The 16,173-nt window shown below is 39.1% G+C and overlaps 1 protein-coding gene across 1 annotated transcript in view; it reads right to left on the bottom strand.

Moving 5' to 3' along the window:
* ANO10 (anoctamin 10) overlaps positions 1 to 16,173 on the bottom strand; it is a 175,234-nt gene that overhangs the window by 146,237 nt on the left and 12,824 nt on the right. The window contains exons 3-4 of the mRNA XM_055134561.1: positions 12,778 to 12,975; positions 11,400 to 11,534 (exon numbers count right to left, since the gene is read on the bottom strand). Coding sequence (XP_054990536.1) covers positions 11,400 to 11,534; positions 12,778 to 12,975 — 333 coding nt within the window. The remainder of the gene's footprint in view (positions 1 to 11,399; positions 11,535 to 12,777; positions 12,976 to 16,173) is intronic.

The raw sequence follows: 16,173 nt of genomic DNA on the forward strand, positions 1-16,173 counted from the left end.
AATTAGAATTTGAAAGGCCTGGGTTATTTTTCTCTCCTTGGCAAACTATAATGAATACTTTTCAATGCCAAAATAAATAATAAATACCCCTTTTAACACTGTCATAATATTCCATTATTAAAAATATGCTATAATATCCCCTTAAATTAAGTACTATAATTTAATCTTTTGCTATTAGAAAGTGTTACAGTTTTCATACAAATACTTTACCCACCCATCTACTATACCTTATCATACAGGCTTAGACGTAGAATTGCAAGGTCCAAGAATATATATATATGTATATATATACATATGTATATATATATAATACCAAGATATGCCAATATAAAGCCATTTTAATAGTTTTTTAAAACTCATAAGATAAATATCCAATGTTGCTACAAACACACTAAACAAATATACACACAACCAAACAATCTTGAGAAAGAACAAAGCCGGGCACCTTACACTTCATGATTTCAAAACTTATTACAAAGCTACAGTGACCAAAGCAAGATGGTACTATCATAAAGACAGTCAAGTTCATTAAGATGGTAAATACATCGATTGGGTAGACATTTTTGTACATTAACGATATCTCTATAACTATGTGCCTAAGTCTATTTTCCTTTACAACATAAACACAAATGGATAATAGACACAGATTTCAAAACTGTCTCTGGAAAACTTTTTATCAATTTCCTCTCCCACCAAAACAAAGAGAATGTTCCTTTTATTTTTGTTGATTCTGAGTATTTCCAATCATTTTCCTCTTATCTACACCATCTACAAGCTTATAGTAGCAAAGAGCAAGTACAAAAATCGAATAAGGACTTCCTATACTCAGACTCATATGACTAGTGTGACTTTAACACTCATGCACCCAGCTGAAAGAGATTTGTATATTGACCTAAAAACACAACCAAAGACAATATCCTCAAGTCATAATATATGGGCATTTGCTTGTGCATAATTAAAGTGGCTCACCTGGTGGTGAACCTTGGGTTCTATAGGTAAATTAAACAGAGGTGGAAAACTCAAATGCAACAAGTGCCCTGGGTCATATGGAGATCCTACAACTACATGGGATTCTACAACTTTTACTAAAGATACACAAGCTTAAAAGATGTAATTTGCATCAAGAAAAGATGCATAGCCCTTGTCATCCACTGATAATCATTGTGAACTCATCTCCTTGAAGAACTGCTCTCATGTTTCCAAACACCTTGTTACCAAAGTCAGACATGATGAGAGCCTCAAGACCCTTGGTGAGGATGGGCAAATAAATGTCTGCAGCATGGAGGGGAAACAGAATATAAGTCTTCAGCAGTGTCACAAAAAGTGAAAAAGGGGGAGAGAGAAAAAGAGAGAGGGGGGAGGGAGAGCATGAGAACATGACTCAAGGTTGCTGCCCTATCATAAAACCTTCAGAGTAATCAAAGAGCAAATCTACTGTCTTTCTTATAAGTAAAAGAAAAGCTTTTTTAAAAAGGAGAAATCTAATATTAACATTAAGAAAGATCCCAAATCTGAGAAAAAGATTCATTCGTTGTCTTAATCTCAAAAATATCTGTTATGTAAATTATGCTGAGGGGAGAAATAAGTATAAAAAGCAAGGATTGTGAGGAAATTTTCTTTCTTGGCTTGTTGAGGGTATAAACTCAAAAGGGCAAAAACTCAAAATTCATATCTAGGTAAAATAGTGCACAGCTATTAGTGAAGGGTATTGGACATTTTTGTGGTGCTGAGATATGGGGACTACAAATCAAAACCACAAGCATCAACACTATGTAAACATGTGACCAAAACTATAATAAGTAAATTACATTAAATAAAATTTAAAAAGAAAAATACTGTGATTTTTAAAAAATAGAAAAGAAGAAAAGAGAGAAAGAGAGAGACTGCATTCTACCATAAAAAAACATTCCAGGCAGCTTGTTTGCTTCTAAATGTAGCACTGTGAACGGAGGGACTCAGAGGGAATATAAAACCACAGGCCCTACATTACTGGGCTCCTTTGCACTGTCAATGCCAAAGTATGTTCTGGTTTTAGTTTCTAAAAATAGGATGGCTCTGTTTTAACTACTCAGTTCACCCATGTCAAGAAGTGATTAGCATGAGCCTTACCTTCTAAGGAAAACTTGGTACTGGGCAAGCCTATTACAAGAAAGAAATAACATAAACCAAGATTGTATCCTTTAAGAATGCTTAAGGAACCTCAAAGCACTTGCACTGCACATGGCAGACCGGGGTTTGAACATGGTTCCCTGAGCCCACTAGGATTGATTCTGAGTGCAGACCCAGGAGCAAGCCCTGAGCATGAGGAGGGAGGGAGGGAGGGAGGGAGGGAGGGAGGAAGGGAGGGAGGAGGGAGGGAGGGAGGGAAGAAGGAAGGGAAGGAAGGAAGGAAGGAAGGAAGGAAGGAAGGAAGGAAGGAAGGAAGGAAGGAAGGAAGGAAGGAAGGAAGGAAGGAAGGAAGGAAGGAAAAAAGGAAGGGAGGGAGGGAGGGAGGGAGGGAGGGAGGGAGGGAGGGAGGGGAGAAGGGGGAGGGGAATGGGAGAGAGGGGAGAGGGAGGGGGGAGGAGAAAGACCTAATGCCCATTCTCCGGCAATTACTAATTGTCATTTAACAGTTATCCAAGCAATTCAAGGAGTATTTTAAGCATCCTAGCTTACAGAAGGACCCCTTAAATTAAAGAATCCAGTGACAATACTAACACAGCACTGTCTCTCCATTTAGTGTAAACACTAAGTCTGTCACACTGGGAGCATCAGAAAGGGGCAGGCCACACTGTCTGCAAGCCGGCAAAGTGTGACAGCACACTGAGCACCTCGGGCAGTGAAGTCAGCACAGTCCGCACAGTGGACACAGGGCTCCCTTGGCCCTCTGCCGCTGCCCCCGCACCATGCCCCAGGACCCACAGCTAGACCTCGCCCAACTCCCGCACTCAGCAGGGAACACATTTCTTTTGTCTACATAAGGAAAAAATTGTTTTCAGAGTACATGATGATATCCCTATATCCCCGTATTGTTTTCACCCTCCTTGATATGAAGCTGCAAGTATGTGTATATCAAAACACAGCATGAATAGAGAGGGACACAGACATCAATAAAGAGCTCGATCCTATGTACCCAGGATCCTAGCTACGTTTATTTGAGATCTAGCTACATTTATTTGAGATCTACTAGATCTTGCTTATAAAATCAGTGAGTCCTTTTAGGAGACACACTGTATCCCACCAATCTATCCATCTGCATACTGAGACGTTACCATCATGTTCTAAAAGACAAAATTTGAAGTTGCCCTTACTTCTTCCCTTTCTAAAGAAAAGCTCTAATCAGGCTGTATGCGGAAGGAGTGACTCTTCGGAATCAATCAAAAAAGATAAACTGAAGATCTGATGTGATTTCGATTCACACAGGTAACTAGAAAGGAGGTACCCATCCCACCTCACCAGCGATGGCTAGGATACACACACCACCCATTTCTCCTGCTCCACAGACGAAGGAGTGAGAAGTCCTGACAGGCTTGACTCACAAGACAGCCTAAACTGCCTCAAAGCCACGTTCACAATGACACAAGTAGCTCTCTGCTTAATGAGAACTCTCCAGCAAAGCATCCTGTGGTAGGCAAAATTACAATCGCTGCGTAAAAACAAAAATAAAACTTCACCTACATCATTGGGGAGTGTGTCTCGTGGAAGGCCTGGGTTGGTGGGGAATCTTTACTGTTGCTGCTACTCAACCTCTCCTCCCTATCAGATGCAAAAAAAGGGCCTCCCCAAGGAGTGGCTCCCACAAATCAAAAGGCAGAAATAAACCTTCCCATTTATATATGGATTAGGCACGTGAAAACCTAGAATTTTAAGTTACTCTAAGCTTTAAGTTCTGAAATTTTGTTATCTGAAAATAGTTTAAAATTATCTATCATGTATTTTTTTATTGTTTAAATTTTTGTTAAAAAGTCATGATTTGCAAAGTTACTGATAGTTGAGTTTTAGGTATACAATAATTCAATACCCAGCCCTCCATCAGAGTCAACTTCCTTCCTACAATGTTCCAAGACTCCTTCCCCATCCCAATCTCCACTCCATTCCCAGCCGTCAACTTGACAGGCACGTTACAAAGTTTCAGTGGTTGCTCCTTAGGTCTCATATATTCAGTTTTGTTGAGTCTGTTTTTAGATATATGGTTATACCCTCATTCATATCACTGGTATAGCTGAAGCCCTGATGCCTGTTCACCCATTACTTCTTTAAACAAACTATCATGTCTTCTTTTAGTAAATATTGCAACACAAAATTAAAATGATAAAATCACACGATATAAAAAAATCATATTTCCAATGGAAGATAATAAAGAAAAATTCTAAAATCTAGCTTAAACTGAGAGTATCCCGCCCGCATGGCAGAGCCTGGCAAGCTACCCGTGGCATATTCGATATGCCAAAAACAGTAACAACAAGTCTCACAATGGAGACATTACTGATGACCACTCGAGCAAATGAATGAACAACGGGACGACAGTGCTACAGTGCTACAACTTAAACAACTTAAATCTGATTCTTGGTGGTATAAAAATTTCCCAAAGCGCATGCCTGAGACTGTACTGTTTTACCTCTTACCACGAAAAGAAAATGACAGGGTGAAGGTAGCGGGGAGAAAGGAAAGAAACAGAAAGGAAGGCTTTTTGTTTTGAAAGTCTTACTCTACCAGACAGAACGCTATTTCTAGGATGGGTCTCAGTGCACCAGACAGGCCACCTACACACCCAAGAGACACTCAAGTACATCTTTCCTTCGAAGAGAGTTGTTCAGTAGGAAATTCCTCCCTCAGAAGCAACTGGAAGCACTGGAGAACTGCCGCTCCAGAGTCCCAGCGGATAACAAGCACTTTATTCTCGGTGTCCACCCCAGAGGAGGTATCTGTACAAACACTAACAGGAGGAAGCAGAGACCTCCCCAGGATGCTCAGATAAATGTGGACGAACAGGAAGAGACAGGATGCTTGCACTGTCAACTAGAACCATGCCTCTGGTGAGATCTAATATGATGCAGTGCCAGCTGTGTCTGAAAACATGCCTTCCCCCTAAAAGATCAAGCAGTATTTAAAACTGGGTTTCTGAAAAAAAAATTATTGACGTAACATTGATTTATAAGAGTGTAGATGTTTATGCACTTTACTGGTAAAGCATTAAACCACAAGCACCATTTAAGTGCCACTTGAACTACCCTACCATCCACAGTAGTCTTCCTTCTACCACTCTGCCCCAGCTTGAGTTGCCTCGGTTCTGTCTTGAGTCTGAGTTTGCTTTCATTTGACATTGTCTGTACTCTTGTTTTGTTTCTTTACATGTCACGTGAGTAAGAGCACCTGGCACTTTTCTTCCTTCTTTGGATTTATTTTGCTCAGCATAAAACACTCCAGTTCTTTCCATATTATCGAGAAAAAAAAATTCGATTTTGTGTTTTCTAGGGGCCAGTGCAATAGTATAGCAGGTAGGGAGTTTGCTTTGCATGCAGCCAACCCACGTTCAACTTCCAACATCCCAAATGGTCCTCTAAGCATCACCAGGAGTGATTTCTGAGTGCAGAGCCAGAAGTAACCCCTGAACATCGCCAGGTGTAAAGCAAAAAGAAAAACTTAGAGATTTTTTTCTCTTCTAGTAACTGAGTAGTATTCCACAACTTCTTTATCCATTCCTCTGCTGATGAATGCTTGAATTGCTCCCAGGTCCTGACTACTGTAAACAACACTGCAATGAACACAGGTGTGCATTTATCTTTCCATGTTCTTTTTGTATTCTTAAGATAGATACCAAAGGTAGAACATTCGGATCCTATGCCAGCTCTATTTTTAATTTTGTCCATTCCGTTTTCCATAGAAAATCTTCATTCTATTTGCCATACAAATTAAACCAATTTACATTCCCACCAACCATGAACGAGGGTTCCAATTTTTCCACCTGCTAATGAACAAAGTCCATTTCTGACCGTTTCCATATAGGCCACTCTCTGATGGGAAGACATTTCATTGTGTTTTTTTTTTTTTTTTGCAATACTTCCCTGATAAATGGTGATAGTGAGCAGTGTGTGTGTGTGTGTGTGTGTGTGTGTGTGTGTGTGTGTGTGTGTGTGTGTTTCTTGAGTATCTGCATGTCGTCTTTGGAAAGGTGTTCAACATTTCTTTCCATATTTTGTTGGGACTGTTTTTATTGTTGTTGACTTTGTGTTTTAATCTTGGATATTAGCTCTTGGTCAGATACATGTTGTTTGAACATTTTCTCCCTCTATAGTAGATACCTTTTTAATTTAGTGATGGTTTCTTTTGTGGTGCAGAGCATTTGGGTGTGATACAGTCTAGTTTGTTTATTTTCGATTTTGTTTCCCTTGTTCTTAGGGTTGAATTCCGTAGCACATCAATGAAAACAGACCACCAGGGTTTGTCTTCATGTACTTCACTGCACTACTTTATGGATTAAGGGCTAACATCTAAGTCTTTAACCCATTTTGAGTTAACTTTTGTGCATGGGTGAAACAGTGGTACAATTTCATTCTTTTGCATATGCTTATCCCACTTTCCCCAGCACCATTTGTAGAAACTTTCTCTATTTTATGTCCTAGGCTCCTTTTTCTAAATTAATTATATAAATGAAGATTTATTTCTATGCTCTAAATTCTATTCCGTTGTCCTGAACATCTGCTTTTATTCAATACACACTGCTTTATATTACTGCAGCTCTATAGCACAGAAAAAAGTCAAGAAACATGATGCTTCTTATCTTCTTTTTCACATGGGATTGTTTAAGCTTTAGGGAATTTAGTGATTCCATACAAATCTTTTGAATAAACATTCTATGTTTCTGAAGAGGAAGTCACTGGACTTTTGATAAAGACTTGACAGGGATTGCACAGAATCTATAAATTCTTTGGGTAAGATACTAATTTTAATATCATGGAGTATTTTCCCATTTCCTTGTGCTTAAAATAGTGAATTATAGTTATCAATAGATGCCTTGCAGCTCCTTTTCAAAGTTGATTCCCAGGGCTGGAGCGATACCATAGCGGGTAGGGCGTTTGCCGTGCACGCGGCCAACCCGGGTTTGAATTCCTGCATCCCATATGGTCCTCTGAGCACTGCCAGGAGTAATTCCTGAGTGCAAAACCAGGAGTAGCCCTGTGTATCACTGGGTGTGGCCCAAAAAGCAAATAAATAAATAAATAAATAAATAAAGTTGATTCCCAGGTACTTGATTCTTTTTGATGTAACTACAAATAGGATTATTTTGGTTATATTCTAATCTATTTTTGCATATTGCAACTGAATTGTTTACATAGACTTTACAGCATGTCACCTTACTGTTTTTTTTTCCTAGTAGTAGTTATTGCTCCTAGTAATATTTTAGTGGGGCTGGAGCGATAGCACAGCGGGTAGGGCATTTGCCTTGCATGTGGCTGACCCAGGTTTGATTCCTCTATCCCTCTCAGAAAGCCCGGCAAGCTACCGAGCGTATCTCACCCATACAGCAGAGCCTGGCAAACTACCCGTGGCATATTCAATATGCCAAAAACAGTAACAAGAAGTCTCACAATGGAGACGTTACTGGTGCCTGTTTGAGCAAATCAATGAGCAATGGGATGACAGTGGCAGTGACAGTGAATATTTTAGTGGAATCTTAAAAATTTTCTATATAAATTATCACAATATCAGCAAAATAGTGATAGTTTAATTTTTCTTTTCTAAGAAACCTGTTTCTTTTACTTGCTTTCTTCTATGGCTAAAACGCGACTGACCTGTGTTTGATTCCTCCACCCCTCTCAGAGAGCCCAGCAAGCTACAGAGAGTATCACGCCCGCACTGCAGAGCCTGGCAAGCTACCTGTGGCGTATTTGATATGCCAAAAACAGTAACAATAAGTCTCACAATGAGAGATGTTACTGGCACCAGCTTGAACAAATCAATGAACAACGGAATGACAGTGAGTGAGTGAGCATCAATCGCTGAATAAATAGCAGTACTCCAACATTAATTTTAAAAAGCCCTTCTAATAGCATCTCAGGTACACTGAAAATAATATATATTAAGATTTGGGGGTGGGGTAGGAAATGCCTATTAAGCCCAGTTTATCCAACTCCTCACTTAAAGCTGTTGTGTCTCCCCTGACTTTCTGTTCATTTTTCAGAATGGGGTGTTATGATACTAATAATAATTGCATACAAATCTTATGAATAAACATTTGTTTTATCACTATCTTTCTTTTTTTTTTCTCTTTGGGCCACACCCGGTGATACTCAGGGGTTACTTCTGGTTCTGCACTTAGGAATTAAATCCTGGCAGTGCTCAGGGGACCATATGGGATACTGGTGATTGAACACAGGTCAGCTGTGTGCAAGGCAAACACCCTACCCACTGTGCTATCGCTCCAGCCCCTATCACTATCTTTTCTAAGGCCAGCCTATAAATTGCTTTATATATTTTGATGCCACTTCATTTGGTGCATATGTTATTGAATATCAAGCCCTCTTGATGTACTTGATCCCTTAATCACAAGAAAATGTCTACCCCTATCTTTTAGCCATCTTTGCTATTTTTAGGCTATCATGTGCCTGAATGCTTACTTCCCAAACTTTTACTCTGAGTCTATTTATCATGAAAGTTCAAGTGAGCCTCCTATAAGTAGTAAAATATGGGATTTTTGTTTCTGAATCCATCTTACTATTTGAGTCTTCTGAGTGGTGAGGTCAGGACACTGATATTTAGAAATTTATTAATAAAAAGGAATGATTGCCCCTTTTCTATAAGGATTCTGTATATTTTTATATTTTGTCCTTGTTTCTTGTTCTACTTTCTCCCCTGTACTTTGATGCTGCCTCTGTACAATAGTCAGGTTCCAGGCGTCCCTTCTTGTGTGTTTCTTCTAAGTAATTTTGCTTAAAAGTTACTATAAGGTTAGTACTTTTAGTATCTCACAAGTACTAAGCAAGCCAGAGCAATAGTATAGCAGGTAGGGTGCTTGTCTTGCACACAGCTGACCTGTGTTCAATCACCAGTATCCCATATGGTCCCCTGAGCACTGTCAGGATTTAATTCCTAAGTGCAGAACCAGGAGTAACCCCTGAGTATCACTGGGTGTGACCTAAGCATAATTCATTTTAAATTTAAAGCAAGTAGATGTGGCCCAAAAACAGAAACAAAAAGAATTAAGCCACAGGTCATTTTAAATTTAAAGCAAGTAGGATATGCCAAAAAGAGTAACAATAAGTCTCACAATGAGAGACGTTACTGGTGCCCGCTTGAACAAATCGATGAGCAATGGGATGACAGTGAGAGTAACAGTGACAGTCTCACATTAATTCCAAGAGATCTCTATATTACTCTCCTTCCACACTTTGATTTTGAAATATTGGTGTATCTTTTATAGAGCATTCAGCACTAAACTTGCAGAACCAGTTTAGTGGCCGTGAATTACTCTGTTGTTTGTCTGAAAAGCTCTTCATCATTCTTATCTGAATGATAACCTAGTTGGACTGGATGGTGGCTTTCAACCACCAGACTGCGTAAGAAAAGCTATTGCATCTTACCACAGTGGTTTTCAACCACAGTTCCTTGGGTTGGTGCCAGTCCTCTGGTGCTAGAAGGTGGAGAACCACAAGGATAACATATTCTTGAACAGAGACTTTTTCATTCAATATTTGCATATATCATATATTCCCTTCTGGTCTGTTAAGTTTTGACTAAGAAAATCTACTCTCTTATGAGAATTCCCTTATATGTCACTATTTGCTTTTCTTTTCATGCTTTTAGGATTCTCTTATATTTTGAACATTTTTACTACACCATGTCTTGGCATACATCTATTTAAGCTTATTTTGCTTGACAGTCTTTGAGATTCCTGGATCTAGGTAAGCGCCTCCTTTCTGTCAAAGCTCTCAGCTATTACTTCTCCAAATAAGAATGCCACAGTTTTTTCTCTTCTCCTTATATAACCCCACAATGTGAATGCTGATTCCCCCTAAGTCTGTCCCCTAAATATCTCTCCCAGCTTCTCTTCAGGATCACACTCTTGTGAGGCTTGTGCTCTACTGCTAAGACACATGAGCCCCATAAATCTCTTAGATTACCTTCTTGTGTTTAGAATTCTTTGCTTCTGTTCTTCTTTTAAATGATTTTCTCCACCTTATTCTTGAGTTCATTAACTCAGCCTTCGAATCCTGCCATTCTGCTGTGGAGCCCCTCCACTGCACTTTAGAGCTCCCTAGTTTGTGTGTCTGTTTCATACTTCGTCGAAGTTCTCTTTCACTGATTCCCTCACTGAAATGGGGATCATTAGGACTGTTCCTTTGAAGCTTTCATCTAAGATTCAAGGAGACTTGAATGAACTTGAAGTTCTTCCCAGGCTTTTGTCCACATCTGACCCTGCAAGTGAAGCCCTCTGGTTCTTCATTATGCCGGGTATTATGCTAGAGCCAGGGGCGAGGTTCATGTCCAAGCAGGACTAGGCAGGGACCAGGGATTCAGTTACAAACTCCAGTCGCTCACTGTGGGTGTGATTTTGTGTGAAAGGGTCAAATGATCACCAGAAACTGGTGGGCACATCAGTACCAAGGCTAAGTAAGCCTGAATAGTGACCTACGATTCACAGTATCACAGTATCCAGCAGTGAGCGTGGCCTGAAAGTCTAGCAAGACTGGACAGCATGTGTGGGCACGGGTCTCGAGAGCCCAATAACAGCTTCAATACTAAACAGACCTGCATGGTTAGCAGGGATTTATATCTGCAAGCACCTGGCAGCAACTGTAATGCTAAGGTCTCGTGGATTTGGGTGACACACTGTGGTGTGCAGTAGGAAGAATTTTGTGGGGCCTGTGGTACCAAGTTTGAGTGGTCTGGACTGCATCCAAATAGTCATAATCACAATGACCTGAACAGAAACCAGGAGTTCTAACTTGCAACTGCCATGGGCACTTACGTGGCAAGTTCAAACAAACCTGGGTGTGATGTGGTGTTCAGGATTGCCAGGGTCCAGGAACACCTAGGCACCAACTTTGAGCAGGCCTGATGCACCAGGAAAGTGCATCACAAGTTCCCACCAACTGCTCGGTGCCACTTTCTCACAGGCTAGGGTGGCCTGGGTCGCAGGATGGGAATGCCAGGGGTTGGGGAGTCAGGGTGGGGCAGCTACGCACCAAACTTGAGCAGACCCAGAAGATCTTTCAATAGATCGATTTAAAGGTATAATAGAAGGAGGCTGTAAAGACCAAAGATATGTTAGTGAAAAATCAGTTACTATAAAGTTGTATTACGTTTTTCAGTATGAGGAAAAAAATTAAAGGCTCAGTAATTTGTTATTTATGTCTACTAAGAAAATATAACTGCATTTTAGAATGTGCAGTGATGATGCTAAGTGAATGACTTACATAATGATTTTCCTGGGTACAACTTGGCCTGGGGATAACCAGGGATCATTTTTTCCTCTCTGGCTCTAAGATTTTCAAGTTCGTATTTGATAATGAATTGACATTCTGCCAATGTGAGGAAATCATCGTTGTCATCTAAAATCAAACAAAAATACCAGGTTATTTTCTCAGTAGTGATCAAAATTAAGTAATAATATTTAACTGGGATAAAAAAAATTATGATATAAACAATAAGTAACCAACATATAAGAAGTAACTGAAGCACAAAACTGGAAAATTAGAACAGATAGCTGCATGGATATTTTAAAATAAAAATTCTATTATTCTTTCATGTAATATAATTCTCTAATTATTGTAATAACTATTAGATGACAAGCTATAAGCATCCAAACAAAGTATACTCTCTGGAACTTGTTTTCTACCAAAGAACATAGGTAAAATATTTCTAAATTCTAAGAATACTTTTAAGTAGGAATGGAATTGAAATTTGCAGATATGACCAATATCTCTTTCAAACTCTTAATCCCAGACTGGAATGGAACATCCTGCACATAAATGAGGAAGAAGATATTGAGAGGAAAAAACAGTATTTATGTGAGATGTATTTTATATTGCTTGTTTATTCACTAAGATTAAAAAAAATCTAGAGTGAGTAAATATGATAAAGTCTAATCATATCTTCTAATTCTAAAAGCCCCAAAGGAACCAGTTATATTCTCTTTTATGTTCTTTTTATTTTTATAATTTGGGCAGTGCTGAGAATCAAAACCCAAAATTGCATATACACAAGGCAAGTGCCCAAGAGCTGAGCCACATTCCCAGCCCACTCATTTATTTCTCAAGTCAGATATTGCACGCTGATATTACAATCACTCTGGCCTTCTTGGTTCTTGCCAGAAACCATTCTATTCGGGAATCCCCTTGTGCCCAGAAGAGAACCAGTTACCCTACCACCAAAAGGATTTTCTAGTACACTGAACTACTACTGTGTTTCTTACTATAAGATTTTTCTCCACCAAGTCTGTGAATAGCCACCATCCTGGGAATTAGAATTAGACTGCACACATCATTCTCATTTATGTTCTTCTATTCCAAAGGTGGCACATAAAGGCCTGTGGACCAAATATGATGGATGATCACTTAGTTTTACAAATCAAATTTTATTGACACATCACCTAAACATTCATTTTTGTCTAAGGTTGCTTTGGTTCTACAATGGAAGTGCTGAATAACTATAACAAAGATAACACAGTCCACAAAGCCTAAAATATTTATTATTTGAATGACTAGTTAAATATCTGCTGATCTCAGGACTCACTATCAAAAACTTATTCTTGATAAATTGATCCAGATACAATCAAGGAATCTTGGGACTTACCATCGAAGCCTTTGAAGTTATGTCGGGTTTCATAGGTGAAGGCTCTCATGGAACTGTCATTGCATTCTTTTACTAATCCCAGTGCTTCTGCCCCCAGTAGCAATCTTATCTTGGAGGCGCCAACAAGATACAAATTCTGATGTTCAAGTGTTTCTTTCTCATACTTATTTAACAAGGGTCTAAATAATAGTTGGGCACCTTCAAAAAGGAAAAAGTAAACATAATCTTAGAGAGAAACAAAAATGTCAAAGATGAAAATCTGCCAAAGTAAATATTTTGTTCCTGGCTTTAGTTGAAGAAAAAAAAAACTACATTAACCATTTAAAGCTAGCTTCCAAATAAATTAGAAATTTTTGCTGATCCTTGAACAGTGCTGCAGTTAAACCATCCTCCTCCCACAAAATCAACAATCCAGAGAGTGTGGGCCAGAGTTAGCACTGGGGTTAAGGAGTTTGCCTTGCATGCAGCCGACCCTGGTTTGATGCCCGGCTTATAAGTTACTCTAATTAGAAGTAATCGCAGAACAAGAATTCAATATGTATTAGCTCTCAGGTATAAAATCACACTGAGTAAAATTATGGTGGAGGCCAGGGACATTGTGGAGTACATTCCTCATCTGGCTGGAGCCCTGAGTTTGATCCCTGGCACTCCTCAAAACATGAAGCAAAGTGATGTCATTTCTAAATATGAAAGTAACATCAAAATTTAAGAACACTGGAGCTAGGAAGATGACTCTACAGGTTGGAGCACATGCCTTGAATAGGTGAGACACTGAACTCATGGTCATGGCACCCTGGTGGACCTCAGGCACCAGAGGGGCGGCCATGGGGCTCAACCACCTAACATCAGATCTGGCACAGGTTGAGCAAGTATCACTGGGAGAGGCCACCAGACCAGGCTCCTGAGCACTACTGGGGAGTCTCCAACACAAAACTTTAGAAAATTAAGTTAAAATAAAATATCCCAGTTTTTTGTTTTTCTTTTTCTTTTTCTTTTTGGGTCACATCTGGTGATGCACAGGGGTCACTCCTGGCTCTGTACTCAAGAATTACCCCTGGCAGTGCTCAGGGGACCACATGGGAGATGCTGGGAATCGAACCCGGTTGGCCACATGCAAGGCAAACACCCTACCTGCTGTGCTATCGCTCCAGCCCCAATATCCTAGTTTTTAAGTCACAAATATAACACAATTACACTGGACTATAACAAAATTTGTTTTGTTTTGCTTTGTTTTCTGTTTGTTTTGGGGCCACAACTGGCAATGCTCAGGGGTTACTCCTCACTCTGCACTCAGGAATCACTTCTGGTGGTGCTCAGGGGAACCATCTGGGGTGCCAGGGATCGAACCCAGGTCAGCCCTGTGCAACACAATCTCTTTACCCACTAACCTATCTCTTCAGCCTCTGTAACAAAATTTGTGAATGTTAAATACTAAATCACTGTATTGCTGTCACTGTCATCCCGTTGTTTATCAATTTGCTCGAGCAGGCGCCAGTAACGTCTCCATTAGTCCCTGCCGCATGCTAGTGCAGCCCAATGGCATATTAGGGGCTCTTTCAGGGTCAGGGGAATGAGGACCATTATTGTTACTGTTTTTGGCATATCGAGTACGCCACAGGTAGCTTGTCAGGCTCACATGAAATATTAATATCATAATAATAGCATGCATATTCATGTACTGGACAGACTGATTAACAATATAGTTGGTAAAAGTTCCCACATTTTCCATGCAATTCTCCATTCTCAAAAACAAGTTACTAAAGCCAAAAAGGGCTATTGTTCCCAGCCACTTAGATCTTAAAGTTATTCACTTTTTCCTTCAGCAAGAAGGTCTGAATGAAGCTGGTCCGAAATTCCAGCAGGAAAACCTGATATCCTTAAAACTTTAAAACTTTTTCCAAGGCACAATACTATGGCTTCAGGCTATCACGTTGACATCTGAGATTAACCTATTATAATTCTTTGCTAAGTAACTCTAAAAATATTAGTTACCAAAGGTCTCAAAGATCAAATAAAACACTGGAAGGATAAGTTTTGCAACCAACTTTATAACTCTAGGAACTCATGTTTTAAACTAAACCATTAATTAAAAAAAAAAAGAAATAAACTAAACCATTACTCTTTGAATCTGTTTTTACCACAATTATTTCAGCTCACATTCTAATAATCAAATGCAGATGCATATGGACATTGACACAACAGCATGAGACCTTTAAACCATCAATTTTTATGAAACATGAGTAAACCTTTGAGTGAATTTCAATAGATCTTGTACCTTAGGTATTTCATATCATGAGCTTTTAAACAAATATTTTAACAGACTTTATTTAGTTAAAATACTAATAAAAAGAAATATAATTTTCAATTATTTTTCCCAAGAAATGTGTACATTCAATCACATTTAATGCTATCATTCTTAAACAGTATCCCCAAATATGAAAAGTACATGATGTGATTTGATGCACTATATACAATTATTACTTAAAATATTAATGGGGGAAGAAGTAATTTTTTTTCCATTTCAAAATTTCCTATTCAGGCCTCTTTTCTACTTCACATTTGTATAAATGTTTCCCTCATGAAGTAACTGTGCACACATCAAATCCTATCCTGGCATCTCTCACTTGGAAAAACCCAAACTAACACAGTGTGTTGTAAAAGGCACTTGCAAACATTTCTAGGGGAGTATAAATTAATGTACTTTTATGGAAAGCCATCTGTCAATACTTGTTTGAAAAACTAGCAGGCACCCATATCTCCCTAACCCTAATTTACCTTTCCTGAGGCAATGACTTGCAAATAGTTCAGGATAATAAATTCCTTTGTTATTTATTTTCATGTAATCAAAGATCCTTGAAAGCCATCTCCTTCCTTTCTCTTCCTCCCTTCGTAATAATGATTTATAGCCAGTGTTTGAGAGCAAGGTTCACATGTCAGTTGCCTTCCCACACCCACCATCCAAGAATCCTCCACCAAAGACCATTGGACACGCTCTGTCTTTTGCAACCACCACTTTCTAGGAACTTCAGTTCTCAGCAGTTCGTTCTTCATTTTTAAGTTTGCTACCTTTGGAAGAGATCAATGTCGTTTTCTATTCCTCAAAATTCATGATTTCTAGCCACCACTGCCTTCACCTGATTTAACAATATAGTTGCATCATCTTTTTTGTTTCACCAGCTGTATTTTCTTTATGACCATCTGTCATAGATAGCTTAGCCTCAAGGATCCTGATTTACTTTTCTTACAATTTTCCTTTTACCCAAAAATGGATTTTTTATTTTTTGCATGGTTTATTATACAGCTATTGATAATTCAACACCCCCAACTCTCCATCAGCGGTCTCCCTCCCCTTCCCTGTACACTGGAATACTCTAATCATCATCATCTTCTTAGAGA

This window comes from Sorex araneus, chromosome 4 (assembly GCF_027595985.1).
Source record: "Sorex araneus isolate mSorAra2 chromosome 4, mSorAra2.pri, whole genome shotgun sequence".
Lineage (NCBI taxonomy): Eukaryota > Metazoa > Chordata > Mammalia > Eulipotyphla > Soricidae > Sorex > Sorex araneus.